Source organism: Triticum urartu, chromosome 7A (assembly GCF_056163025.1).
Source record: "Triticum urartu cultivar PI428250 chromosome 7A, HENAU_Tu73, whole genome shotgun sequence".
Classification (NCBI taxonomy): domain Eukaryota; kingdom Viridiplantae; phylum Streptophyta; class Magnoliopsida; order Poales; family Poaceae; genus Triticum; species Triticum urartu.
This window is the reverse complement of record NC_141879.1, coordinates 547,545,502-547,560,249: the sequence shown is the minus strand read 5'-3', so window position 1 is coordinate 547,560,249 and position 14,748 is coordinate 547,545,502. Positions and strand designations below refer to the sequence as shown.

General features: G+C 42.9%; 1 protein-coding gene across 1 annotated transcript; it reads right to left on the bottom strand.

Moving 5' to 3' along the window:
* Positions 1-246: 246 nt before the first annotated feature.
* On the bottom strand, positions 247-5,533 carry LOC125524246 (putative transcription factor bHLH041). The gene is made up of 7 exons (XM_048689322.2): positions 5,257-5,533; positions 5,069-5,167; positions 4,884-4,989; positions 4,736-4,750; positions 3,926-4,639; positions 3,452-3,829; positions 247-656 (listed from the first exon to the last, which is right to left on the bottom strand). The coding sequence occupies exons 1-7, from the start codon at positions 5,379-5,381 to the stop codon at positions 543-545; spliced, it is 1,551 nt and encodes a 516-aa protein (XP_048545279.2). The 5' UTR covers positions 5,382-5,533; the 3' UTR covers positions 247-542.
* Between the last annotated feature and the right edge of the window lie 9,215 nt (positions 5,534-14,748).

Below are 14,748 nucleotides of genomic sequence, written 5' to 3'. Positions count from 1 at the left end.
ACTCTGGTTCCTTCCCTTTTAGAATCATGACAGCTCTCGGCGGAAAGAAACAGATAGTTGAAGCTGCCAGGAAACCATCTTGGTAGTTTTTTTAGGGGTGACCATCTTGGTAGTTGGCACTGAACCACCGAGCTTCATCATCCAGTGCTCGAATTTGATGCCAGGCTACTCCTTTCAAACAAAATTCGTCAGTGCCTAGAGCCGACTCATATACTGTGCAGGAAGTTGACCAACTCTGGTGCCAGCAAAAAGGAAAATTCGGAAAACCGATTCATCTCATGTCAAAACTGCAACATCAGGCCTTGCATAGACGACAAGTAACTACTGTACTAACTATCAGCAAGCCGAGGACTACGTTACACTAAAATAGGAGGCCTTCAATCTTGACCCGACACTACCAAAACTCAACAACAATGCTACATGGGTAAAATACGAGAGAAAGAAAAAAAAAAGAGAGGCCGCCATTGCGACCAAACACAGTCATTTTCCTGCCTCCTTCTCGGGCTCCCTGACACGGTCAATACTCAATACCAACATCCTGCCTACGGCGACCTTGGGGGTGGCACCGGCGGCGGCGTCTTCGTCACCGCGTCCTCGACGACCTTCGCCAGAGCTTCCTCGAGCCGTGTCGCGTCGACGGCGTCGTCGCCAGCCTCCTGCAGCAACATTTGAAAGGTTCGTCAGCCTCCGGTTAATAAGCTTCATCGGTAAGTACCCTGACCGCGTCTATGTCCAGTTTAAATTAACCCAGTCATGCCAGGTCGCTGGAACTCCTTGATTACTATCGTACGTATCTACTCCCTCCGTCTTATATTATGAGACGGAGGAAATAATACTCTGTCATTGTCAGTGTCGGAAAGACACATCAATTAAGAAACTAACTACGGCAGATGTTTCCTTGATGATGATATTGCATCAAGTCTGCATTTTTCTTAAACAGGATCAAGAAGGCATGGCAGCTGGCTAAAACAAGACCATGGCTAATTCGCAGCGCGGTTTGAAGAAAGTATTTTACTTGTGGCAGTGAAAAGTGAGACCTGGTTGAAGAGAATGCCTGAAGGAAGAGCGATGGCTCTGCTGCTTTGCTTGGTTTTACTTGGTCACATATCCAGTTTCTTGGTCATAATTCGTGGCCACATGGCAATGGAGCCTTGAAGGCTTGGAAACGTGTGTAATTCAGGCAGGAGTATATTCAGCTATATATGATTGTTTAACTGGTCAAAAGCGAGTCATGTCTACTAAAACGTAAAACCAATTCAAACAGCCGGATTAACTTAATGCTGGTTTGACGCGTGTCCGGTTCTCAGGAAAACTAACTTTGACCTAGCACAGCTTTCATCAGCGTAGTCGCTGGCTAGTCTAGATTCTTCGAATCTTCCGTAAAAATGGTCTAGCTGAGGTCAATCACGCTAATTTTCCCTTCCTGTCGAGCATGAAAGCTAGTCAACCCCACACCAAATTAAATATTAGTACTATCTCCTTTTCGGTTTGTAAGGCCCACAAAATTTCCTAGATTGATAATTTCACCAACAAAATATGAGTTACGTATCACAAAAATATAACATTATAAATATTCAAATGTTACGTTTTCTAACGAAGTAACTTTCGCAATATACAATTCGTATTACATACTAGGTTGAATTGTTGATCTAGAAATATGCGCGGGCCTTATAAACCGGAAAATATGGGAGTAATACTTCTCCGTGTGTGTTCTGAAATTTATCTTTGACTAAGGATTTTGAGTAATAAAATGTGGTGTACTCCTTCCTTTCCGTTTGAAAGATTATATCTCTTTTGTTTCTTTTTTGCTTTTCTAATTTGTTAGTCCTATTTTTATTGCTCTATATCACATGTTTGGATTTTGATGCACATTAAATTGCTACATGCAAGGATTAAGGCTAGTCATAGTGAGAAGTATCATATACTAGTATCATGCATATGATACTAGTGTATAATACTACTTTCATAATGCATAATATCATAAAGTAGTATCATAGATGATCATATTTATTGTCATGCATGACACAAAGTAGCATAACATTTAACATGACACGGTATCAACATATGTTACTCTAACCCTCTCTTTCTTCTTTAATTGTGTGTCACATAAGCATGTTTGCTAGTCCCAAGTGCATGTTATCGGTTATGTTACTCCCACTATGGCCAGCCTAAGGTGGTGTTTGGTTCTCTAGTCCTAGGACTTTTTCTAGTCCCGACTAAAAAGTCCATAGTCCCTAAAAAGTCCCTCCCTATTTGTTTCCAGAGACTAAAAAGTCCCTAGTCCCTTCTTAGAGGTTATTAAATGACCATGTTGCCCCTAGTATATAAAAAAATAACAATTAAATAACACCATGGGGTGGCGGGCCAATGGGTGCATGGAGGGGCATTGTTGGAAAAGTCCCAAAAAGACTCTCCTTGAGAGTCTTCTTCATTTAGTCCCAAATGCCTAGTTTAGTCCCTAAAAAGTCCCTCCCGTTTAGTAAAAAAGTCTCTAAGAGGGACTTTTTCTAGTCCCTACACAAAAAAGTCCCTGGAAACAAACACCCCCTAAATGAAAACTCACAAATGCATGTAAATTCCTGCTCTGCCACTCATGCATGTGTTGTAGTTAATATAAATTAATACGTTAGTAAAGAAAAATGAGTGCGCTAATTGAGTACTTTTGCAAACTACGAAATACATTTGATCACCCTCCATCTGTCTTAGTTGAGGAGATTTTTTAATTGATCCTGAAGGAAGGGAGCATGTGTCAAATAATTATACCATCCAAGACTTATTTCCAGTAGGAATCTAACAATATAATTTTTTTTAACGTTGGATTAAATTTGGTGGATTATAACATAAACCACCCATCCAAGAAGCGTGTCATTCACATGGTATACCCCAAAAACTGTATAGCGCTATATTTGTCTTGAAAAATAATTTTAAAATATTAAAAAAACAATATTCCATGTACATAGTTAAAAGAGAGGAGGTCAAAGTTGCTCACGAGAGGCTATGCAAAATCCAAAACGTTCTACTAAATCAATGATGATTAATATGGATCGGAGGGAGTATTTGGGAACGAAATGTTAGTTGAACTCTACTCACTAGTGCAACACATGCGAACCTGTGGTTGGATGGTTAGAGGGACTGTGGTATCCTCAGTCCACCAGGGTTCAAATCTTGGTGTGCGCATTTATTCCTGGATTTGTTTCAGGATTTTCGGCGATGCGCATTCAGTGGAAGGAGACGTTTCCGTCGACGACGAGGTGCCTACGATGACTTCGTAAATCTCAAGATAATATGTCGGCTCAGTTTTTCGAAGGTGCTCATAAGGATAAGATGCACGTGTATGCCTTTACAAGGGTGAGTGTATGCGCGTGTATACGAGCGCTTATGTGTTAAAAAAAAGTGCAACACATGCGGCCATACGGAGGAAACGAAGCGGTACGACCGTACGAGCTCTTACCGCGATCCGCAATGTGAGGCTGGCCCGTGCAAGCGCGCTGCTCTGTTGTCTCGCCTCCACGGACAGCACGGCGAAACACCCGGCGTCCTTGAGCCGCGCGAGCAGCGGGGTCAGCAAGTCCGACATGTCGCACTCCGCCCGCACCGTCACCCGCACGCTCACCTCCCGCGACTGCTGACCTGGCGTCGCCGACGTCGACGTCGACGCCCCGGTGGTCACCTCCACCTCCACCGTTTTCCCCGAGGGGTCAAAGCCTGGGCTCTGGTTCAGGCCGAGCCGCGCTTCGAGCTGCAGGTTCTTCTCTCTGAGCTGGGACACCTGGGATACCAGCCTCGCCATGTACTCCGTCGTGCTCGCGAGGACGTTGGCCTTGTCTTTCTGCAGAACGAATGGAGTGAACGATCGCGATGAGATGCTGCTGTGAATCGTGCATCCATGGCGAGATGATCTTGGGTTTGGACTTTGGAGTCGTACCTTGGAACCGGGAGGGAGCAGAGCTCTGAGTGTCTGGAAGCTGTCGTTGAGCCGCTCGCGCCGGCGCCGCTCCGAGATCACGTGGTGCAGCTGGCTGGTGGTGGACGGCGCGCTGCTGCCCTCGTGGCGCGCCGTGGCGAGCTCCGTCCGGTTGCGCGTTGCCGTGTGCACGCTCGCCAGGAGGGAGATGCACGCCTTCATCATCCTCTGCCCCGGCGCGCCTGGCCGCGGCCGCGCCCTTGGCGAGAGCGCCGCGCGATACGGCTTGAACGCCGTCGTCCGCCGCGGCGACGAGCGGTGGCTGGCCAGCCAGGGCGGACACGGCGGAGGCGGCAGCGTGGAGGTGCTCGACGGACCGGAGGAGGGGGTGACCGCGAGCATTGCCTGCGCCATTAAGGCATAATCGTCGGCTTCGGCCATCGGCGCGAGCAAGCCGGCCAGCGGCGACGCCTGCATCATCGGTGGCCGCGTGGATGGCTCGCCCGCCGCTGCTACCGGCGTCGCCATTGCGCGAATGAGAGAGGAGTACTCCGGGCTCCCGATGGAGAGTGACGGCACGGGGGAGGACGAGGACGACAGCCCTGTCGGCGGCAGCTGGAGGAGGTCCTCCAGGAAGGACTGGTGCACGTGGTCCGCCACCGCCGCCGCTGCCACCGATGTAGTCGACAGCCCGATCTCGATCTCGCCGCTCTCGCAGCCCATGAACACCGCCATCTGCCGTGATCACCAGATCAACCCATGTACAAATGAATATATGCGCCATTGACGCAATGCGTAAAAACAATGAGGCGTCGCCGTTGATGTACGTACCTTCGTGCCGGCTTCCTGCAGGGACAAACAGAGAGAAACGAGCAAAAGGTCAGCCATCAGCTTCAAAGTTCAAACGCAGGCCGAACTATCGCAATCGATGGTCTGCAACTGCAAGATGGAAGAGAAGTTTTCGTAGACGCTGACTGACATGGTAGAACTGCTGCTGCACCTGCAGCGACGCCGACGCCGTCAGGTCCGGCTCCGGCAGCTCCACGTACGCGCGGCCCACCCTGTACGCCCACCCCGGCACGCACCTGCATGCTCGACCAGCCATCGTCAGAGAGAATGGGTCTCGAAGAAGCTGAGGACCGAGCTGTGCATTGCAATGCGTACCCGCTTACGACGGCGCAGAGCGCTCCCCGGTACGCCTCGAAGCTCGCCCGTGCGCGAGCGCCGCCGCCGCCGATCCACGCGTCCAAGCAGAACAAATGGCTGGCGAGCACCGCAGCAAAATACGCCGTAAAGAGCAAAGGACAGAAAGACTCGAGAAGACCAACGGCGCCGCAGCGCGGCGTACGAACCTGGACGGGAGCTGGGCGGTCACCGGCGCCCAGAGGCAGAGGTAGAGGCAGCCGGGGACGCGCGCCGCCGCGCGCTCCAGGACGAGCGCCCGGGGCACGGCCGCGAGCGCGAAGACGGAGTCCATAGGCACCGAAACCACCGTGCGGGGGCCGTCCCTCTCATCTTAGGAGGCCGCCGGCTCCAAGGTCCATGGCCGTTGCGCTCTGTCTCTGACCGGCGCGTACTACCGCCGCCATGAGGGCGGGCGCGCGCGCGTATGTATGTGGAGGCTGGAGAGAATCGAGTCGATGTGGCAGGCTGGCAGCCGGGAGTTGGTGAGAGGGTCGGGTCGTTTGAAAAGTACAAAATGCACGTGGACTCGTTCAAACTTTCAAAGGCATGTGGGATGGGAGGATTTATCCTACGGTTGTAAGCACGGCTTGCCTAATTTGGAAACATTTACCTTTCTTTATCGGGGTATAATAATACTAGGAGAACTTAATCGCATTCACGTCAAAGTACTCCCCCTTTCTCTGAGTTGGGTCCAAATATGAAAACAGAGTAAAAACATTCCGCATTTTCGGAGGGAAAACGAAAATGGAGCCGAAATGTGAAAGCAGAAATGAAACTTTCCAAAACAAAAATGCAAACGATTTTTTTACACGGAACGGAAAAAACATAATAGTGTCTTTTGATGAAACATACCTGAAAATAATTTTTTTCATTTCCGTGGATGTTTAATGTGGACCTATGACCGCTTTATGGCCCAACTATCAAACAACACACAATGGCTCAGTGAGCAGAATGACCCATGTGAGGCCCATTTTGTAATATCACGCACGTACTCAACTAGACTCCAGGAGCAATTGTCCTGTACTACTATAATACTATGCCAAGTCATTGACTTAATCATATTATTTTCTTACCATGCTAAAATTGATTAAGTTTGTTGGTTTGATTGTGTTTTCCTCTATGGTTCAAAGGATTTTCAAGTTCCAATCAATACCCACTCCCATTGTTGTGTCCGCTTCGTATTCACTATCCGCTTGTTTCTAGTAGTGTTTGTTTTCATATTCATTTTTGAGTTTCTCTATTCGTTTCTGCTTCCATAAAAATATGAAAACACATGTGATAGCACCCAGTTTCGTCTTTTTCCACTCCGTTTTCATCCTCGTCCCTATTTGCATATCATCATCATTTTTTCACAGTTTAACTTTGACTATCAATAAAACAAATAAGACAAAGTAATCTGCCATACGACTGAAAAATGGCAATCTGCCATAAAGATATACCCCCAGAAACTTTCTTCAAAATGATTTCAAGGGTATAATTTTTGTTGCATATAATAAATTTTATTGGATAATTCATGATCTAAGTTGTGCAGTAGATGTGTGTGCGCCATGTAACTATGTACAAAGAAGGTAAAAATTACGTAGAAGAATAACACACAAATCTTAAGGGCCTTCCAAAAAAGTGGAGAAAAATATTTGTATGGTCCAAAGAATTGGAGGGAAAAAAGAGGAGAAAAATATTTGTATGGTCCAAAGTACTTTCCCTTTTGTGACATTATTCATTCGTATGGTCCAAAGAATTGGAGGGAAAAAAGTATTTGATCTTAATTTCAAAGGAAACCCCGAAAATTACAATCTTCATATACCTCTTTTCAGAATTCCTATATATGAAGTACATGTCTAATGTTCTTAGAGACATAATACCATTTTAGCTATACCTTTTCATGTTGTTTAACTTTGGTTTGACGATGTTTATTAGGATTCATGTATTTTTCCATCTATTGTGGGGACTTAGTTGCAAAATTATAGTTTATTAGGATTGATGTGTTTCTCTATCCCCATGAACCAAAACTAAACTTCACAAAAATTATGTGTCTTTCAACCATCTACCTTGCACATGCACTCATATCATATTTGTGTGTTTCTTTCTACTCCTATTAGAATCCTGTGAACCAAAGAGACCCTTATTGTATTCTATTGGAATGTATTTGCCTATAATAGCCCATAAGAGGATGCTATAGCAAGGCCATTCTCACTATGTTTGAGGATCTTTCAACCATCACTCTATTTTAAGTGAAATGTTTGTTTACAAAAAAGAGGTTGAGGCCGCCAACCTCTGCATCAATGTGATTAACAAAGTCATTTTTACAAAAAGTAGAACTAGAGAGTTGAATTGTGGCAAGTGCCAAAAAACATGGATGGCAAAGCCCATGTGCACTCTATAGTTTGTAAGAGAGACTATCACTATTCTCAAGCAGCCCAAGACCTAAGTATGTAGGATATGGGGCTAAGGAACTAGGATGTATGCTGGTTCAGAACACCAAAGAAGTTTCTTTCTTCAAAACATGCCAACCCAATGGCCATTATTAGTGTGAGCTCTGGACAGTTGAATGAGACCACATTATCCTACGGGTTCCATGCAATGCTTTATTGGAACTGAGCATGGAGAGCCAACTTTCATGGGAATAATACTTTTCTTGTGAGATTTCCCAACAAAACAAAATTGGTGGAGCTGAATAGTTTCAAGCTTTTTTATTTGATGAGCACTGGTGTTGTGATTGAAGTGGATTTTTGGAATCCTAGCAATAAGGCTAAGGGCAACCTTCTTACAATCTGGCTTTGTAATGACATGGGTAACTGACTCCTTTAGACACTGTCTTGGAGCCTGTGAGATAGGGTCTGCTATTGGCCCAATGGTTGAAATTGATGTGGAAAACCTTAACTCCAAGAGGAAATTAGATTTAAAGTGGGAGTGAAGGATTTTTATACAATTCCTATAGGCACATAAATAACCACTAAAGAGTTGATGTTGTATGCTATCGCGTTTTAACAAGCACGGAAGGATCAGAAAACTTGTTGTTATAAAAATATATTGTTGATCAATTTCTAGACAGTCCAGAAGACGCAGACACCCCAACCACCATAAGATGTTTCTCATGTTTATTAAATTTAGTAATCCAAACATCAAACAAAGCATGTATAGTATGAGGCAAATCCAACAAATTAAAGCAGATTTCGAAGTGTTCCAAAGCATTCTAGAGGTAGAGCATTGCATGAAAAGAGGATCAACATATTCGTCCTTGCTTCAAAAAGGACGATGTTTACTACTAGTCGAGCCTCTCCTGGTTAGGTTCTCTTTAATTAAGACACCTTTTCTAAGCACCAACCACATAAAGACTTTAATCCGAGGAGGTATTTTGACTTTCCAAAGAAAATTGTGAGGAAATTTAGTCCCATCCTCAATTAGGTGTCTATAATATGATTTAACAGAGTAAATTTCACATTTGGTTAAGGTCCATCTAACAATATCCTTTTGATTAGTGAGCTCAAGATTCTCACAATCCTCATTAGTATGATCTCGTAATTCTAAAGAATCCCCCATGTCGGTCCTAAGACCGCCACCAACAGCCATGGGGGAGCGGGGCGACCAAGTCATGGCACAGATCTAACTGCAATCACTCCACACTGATGTGCCCGACCTAGAGTATCCACCACGTTCTCGAGGTCGTTGACCCAACAACCAATGTGTGAATAGAAGTAGATGCCACCCTGCCTGATACTGACAAGGAACCACTCACAACATGGATGCTTGCGTCGGGAGTTGCATGCTCGCAGACATCCTTCAGTGAAATATATGAACACCTAGTTACAAATTCAATGCAACTTCTCTTTCAATAGTTGTGAAAGGTAACTCTTTTTATTCTAGGTGGGAGTTCACGTCATAGTCCACTCACACTGGAACAGTACTTCATCATAATACGCTTGGCACTATTTTCGCTACTTGAATTGGAATGGGTGGAAACCAAATCTACATTTTTTTTGTGTTTTAAGGCTCATTTTTGAAACTTCAAAGCAAGATATGTTTAGACTCATTGCCCACGCGAAAATTTTGAGGCGAGATAAATAACATGAGATCCATGCCTAAAAAATGATTGGTTCTTTTTTTACATGGTAATACATGTCTCATTCATATAATAAAGATCAAGTTACAAGCCACATAAACGTTGATATGACAAAACTATAAAGACAACAAAACTCTAGTCTTTGCACAAAGGACCATCAACCAATAAGAAAAATTACAATCAAGACTGAAGAATCCTCATCCAGCAACGAGCAAACACCATGTCAAGGAAGGGTAGAAAGCTTTATTATTCAGCGATGTCATCGCCATTCCCCAAGCTAGCCATGACATCGAACGGCTAAAACCTAAGCCACCAGGGCCCTAAACCATAAACCTACACAAATCGTACCCGCGGGGTCCGGGGGAACCGCGTGAAAGACGGCACGAGAAGGCGGGTCTCCTCAAAGCCCTAGTCGCCCTAGTTGCAGCCAGAGGTTTATGTTTTCGGGAAAACGATGTCAAATAAATGGTTGGTTCTTCATTTATCTATATACCGCTTAAAAAGAACCTAAGATTACTTCACTCAATTTTCTCCCACCACCCCTTCGTCCAACCTCCCACCTATGCCCCATCATTCCACCATTTTTTTCATATTTCGATACCCTACCAATCTACTATCTAAACCGGTTTATAAAAATAAATCATGACCAATCTTTAATTAGTATTAACAAATATTTGGTAACACCACATATTACGGAAAAGAATATCAGGCACAAATATTACCATCCATCAAATATTACTGAATTTGGCAACACCAGTACACCACATATCAGGCATACATATCCTTTATAACTAAGAAGTTCATCCCACCCTAAAAAAAAGAAGTTCATCCCACTATATTATTTATCTTAACATGCAACATATCCACCTCATCACATATGTCCCACACATGCCACCTCCCATTTTAAATGCACATGCAAGCCATCCACATCATCAATCACATGTTATCAATCAACTTTCCACCACATGCACGAGTGTGGACGATCTGCACACAGGGGCATCTGCACCTGCTTTTCAAAAATGTACTTTTTACGCGTTTTGTAATCTTCAAAAATTGTAAAAAGAATTATGCATACATGTTGGCAAAGGTATGTCCAAGGCACAAAGTTTTGTGTGAAAAAGTATTTTTGTTTTGTCTCAGTAAAAAAGACAAATTTTACTGCTTCTAAATAGCGTTTCACGGTAGAAAAAATTGTCTTTTTTGCACAGGCTATAAAAAAAGTTATTTTTCTGTGAAACTTTCTGCACACACATAGAATATGAAAATGTTCGCGCGCACCTTTTTCAAAAAAATTTGACATTGCAAAATGTGTTTTCCAAAGTGGGTTCATATATACCCGGGTTCATCCATGCACTTCTCCCACATGCACACCCTTCAATCATCAAGCGTCCATGCAACCATTCAACTTTCCACTTTCTACCACACACAAACAATCCACATCAATTTTGTTTATTTTTCAACAATAAATAACTGAACTTGAATGTGGTGCCATACTATTATCATCTATTCTAATTTTATTTTTGTAAAATATTCCGCAGCAAAACGCTGGGGCGGGCATTGATCTTGCATGGTAACTTGGGCTTAGTCATTTTTGCGTCATGCCAATTACTGTTTTTCTGCAACAATACTCTTGAAGCGGAAATTCAAGCTATTAGGATCGGAAATGTCTCTGGCTACCGAATGGACTAACTTTTCAGTCCTAGTGCAATCGGACTCGGTGGTGGCCCTCTCTACTATGATGGATGCCTCACTCGACAAATCGTCTTTTGGTCAATTGGTTAAGGAAGTCAGAACTACATGCTTTAAAGTTATGAAAATTCTAAGATCACATAATACGGTTTCACATTCTCTCGCTAATTATACTTGCACGTCACGTTAGCACCGCTTGTTGGTTGCGACAATCTGCCCCCTTCGTTGATAATATTGTATGAGCAGATTGTAACCTGTTACTATGGAATAGAACTCCTTTTTACCCCAAAAAGTATATATACAAATATGACCTGGAGACATCCGTATCACCGGACGGCCCAAATTTTCCAACATATTTCTCTCTTCCTTTGTGAAAAACTTTGGAAATCAAATCAACATCACGGAAAACTCCAAAGAAATCATAATATAGTCCTTTTTACACAGTCTATTTTCTCCCAACGATAATATGTCTACCCTATGAACCACGTAGGAATGTTCCATGCTGTAAAAAGAAGTAGAATGTTCCACGCTGTAAAAAAGAAGGGAGGAACGTTCCATGTCTGATTAACCACGTCTGACTTTCCCACTTCAGCTATTTGATTGGACCAGCAAGGCATACATTGTTCAAACGAGTTGACGAAAAACATCTATATATATACAAAATAATTAAGATATGAACCTGCGCGTGTACGTTTTCGTCCTTCTACACTAGTCTACCCTGAAACAATTAGCACCGGTCGATCGTCTGAAGTCTGAACGTGGATTATTCGCGAGATCTTCAGAAGAATTTAGCAGGAAAACTTTTACTTTTTCGCTAGCGACACAGATCAAGCGGGTTGAACCATGATGACCAGGAGAAGACGTGGTGTGCCATTCTGGGAAAGTGTAGCTTCCAGGAAACAAAGAAGCAGTGAACAGTACTCGTACTGTTATTATGGCATGCGTTCAGACTGATTTGGCAATTTCTTGCCGGTATTTTTTCTGAATGATCAAGACTTGCTAGTTGCTACGGAAGCATATGAAAACCCAAATGATAGGTTTCACACATGTGACACAAAGCACTCCAGCCATGACGTTTTTTACAACGAAAGTTGTCATCTAAAAAAAATAAACCCTCAAAAAAGACCGAAACTTGCCATTTGAAAAGAAAATTGTCATGCTTGACAACTAAAGTTTGCATCCTCGCGTCATGAAATTTGTCATAAAAATGTTCAGAATTGTCATGTGTTCATGTCACACGTATGGCACTTATCAGAGTTCCTAAAAATTGTGTGTGTGGAGAAGGGGGGCATGTATGATATTGTCTTCTTCTGCCATCAACAAGAGTGTTGGGTTTTATTTTATTTTCAGAAAGAGTGTCGGATTATTTTGAGACGATCTAGATTTGCTGTTTCTTGAAAAGAAAGGTAAAGAAGGATGAAAGCATACAGTAGGTCCATATGTTGTGATCATCCGCCTTCTCCCAAAAAGGTTAGTGTTCCTCTGCCTCCCGCTGGCGCCGCCTCCGGTACGCCTCGTCTCTGGTGGCCTTTCGATCATGGGGCCGCCGTGGATCCTGACCCTTGCTAGCAAGAGGGCGTCATTTTTAGATGTTTGCTTGAGTTTTGTTAGGGTTTGTGCCTTACTCAGGAAGGCGAGACGACGGCGGCTCCCTAGAGATGGAATAAGATTCTTCCCGCCTAGCCCCCATCCTAATGATGCGTCTACTATTGTTGGTGGGCGAGTGGTGTGTCTCCGGCGGATCGTTCTTTGGTGGATTTACTCAGTTCTGGTCGTCGTTCGTCTACGTTCGCGTGTCTTCAGCTTTGATCCTTCCGATCCACTCTACTCTTCAACCGGCAACGGTTGCAGTTCTAGTGCGTTGGTCCTATGGGTCCTTAGCACGACGATTTCCTGACTATCTACTAAAACAAATTTTGCCGGCTCCGATGAGGGAGGGACGATGACGGCGACGCACCTTCGGCTCGCTTCAGTGCGTGTAGTCATCACTACGTGGTCTACCGATCTGGATATAATTTTTATTATTTCCAGTGTTCATTATACTGGCATGATTAATACTTTTTTAGGAAATACATGATCAATAAATTGAAAGGTTTTTCGGAAAAGTGGCATACTGCAGCGAGAGGATGTTAAAGTTGGGCCTTAGAACTTGTAGGCCAATTATTGTCATGGACGAACCAAGATGAGAAAGGACCCTTCTGAGACAAAGCCCAGGTCTGACATCAACAGGCTTGCCAGAAACTTCCATAAGAAAAATCCTATGTGACGCATTCTGCGTCAAATTGTCCGGGTGTCGCACACGCGGCGGAAGCGATCGACCGAGACAGGCAGGCCCATTAGAAGCCACCAATCTCGGTTTTGGGAACCTGTAGGAAGGTTCCAGCCGGTTTTCCCCAGTTTTGGAACCTTCTAGAACGTTCCTGAACTGTTTTTTCTTCTGTTTTTCTGTTTTTTTGTTTTTGTTTTTTCCTTTTCCTGTCTCTTTTTTCTTTTCTCTCCTTTTCGTGTTATTTTTTCCTTTTTCTTTTTCTTTCTTTTATTTTCTCAAGTTTACTTTTTCAAAGAAATGTTCAAAAATTAAAAATTTCAAAAAATGGATTTTGTTCTTCTTTTCATATAATGTTCCAGTTTTGGAATTTTGTTTGGAAATTCCCAAATAGTTTAGAATTTCAAATGTTTGTTTGTTTGATTCTTAAAAAAAGAAGTTCGAAATTCTTAAAAAAATAGAATTTATAACTCTAAAAATATTCGCATTTTTTATTTTCTGTTCACAAACTTAGCAAATGTTCCGGAAATTCAGAAAATGTTCCCACTTTCAAAATTTTGTTCAGAAATTAAAAAAATATTCATGTTTTTAAAATTTGTTTGCAAACTCATAAAAACCCGGATTTTCATCAAATGTTGCCGGATACAAATTCTTTTCCCAAATTTAGAAAAATGTTAATGTTTGTAAATTTGTTCTAAAATTCAGCAAGTGTTTGGGTAAGTTAAAAAATGTTCGCATTTTTCTTTTTTGTACAGAAATTCAAAAAAAACATCTGGAATTTCGAATAGTGTTTCAGCTTTCCAAATTTATTTGCAAATTCAAGAAATGTTCACGATTTCAAATTTTGATCGAAAATAAAAAAAATCGGGAATTTCAAAAAATGCTCTTATTTTGACAAAAAAAATCATAACTTCCAAAATTTCCGCATTTTTCAAATTTTGTCGCAGTTTTTCAGAAAATGTTTGCATTTTTAAAAACGTTGTTCGTAATTTTCAGAAAATATTCTTCTTTTCAGTTTTGTTCCCTTTTTCAAAAAATGTTCGTGTTTTCACATAATTTTCATGGTTTCAATAATTTTTCCACAATTTTTAAAAGGCTCGCGTTTGAAAATATATTTACTTTTTTCAAAAATAAAGTTACATATGAAATTTAAAAAAAGTTTAAATCTGTTGTGGCATATATACACCGGGCTTCTGTTTTAGACACAAATCCCGAGGAATTACAGTGGCGAGCGTTCGAGTTCACTAGCATGAGCTCCGTGGTTCGATCACTCACTAGGGTTTGTATTTGACAATTTTCTCCTATGTTTTGCCGCTGTTGTTTGTTTCTTAAAGTGTTGCGCTTCAATTCTAGCACAACAGTTGTTTCATCGCAGCGGCTAGCGCAGTGGGCGCACTAGTTCAAAGTCACGGATTCTAAACCCAGCGCGACGGCTTGTCTCGTCTTTTTCACGTTTTTTCACCTGGCAAATGCTAAATGGGCCGGTCCAGGTCAGCCGCCCCCTGTGCGAAACTTCAGCTGTTTGACGCAAGCAGCCTCACATAGGAGCTCCCCTTCCGTAAAGACTATTTCTAGTCTATGAGGTCGGAGAGCTACTATAGAACGCTCGCTGCAGCAAACAGCAGAACTAGTAATTAAGTAGTA

Coding starts and splice junctions, on each gene's coding strand:
- LOC125524246 (XM_048689322.2), bottom strand. CDS start 5,381: ATGGACTCCGTCTTCGCGCTCGCGGCCGTGCCCCGGGCGCTCGTCCTG. Junction 4,990..5,068: donor CTCTGCGCCGTCGTAAGCGG/GTACGCATTGCA, acceptor TCGAGCATGCAG/GTGCGTGCCGGGGTGGGCGT. Junction 657..3,451: donor GCCTCACATTGCGGATCGCG/GTAAGAGCTCGT, acceptor ATGTTGCTGCAG/GAGGCTGGCGACGACGCCGT.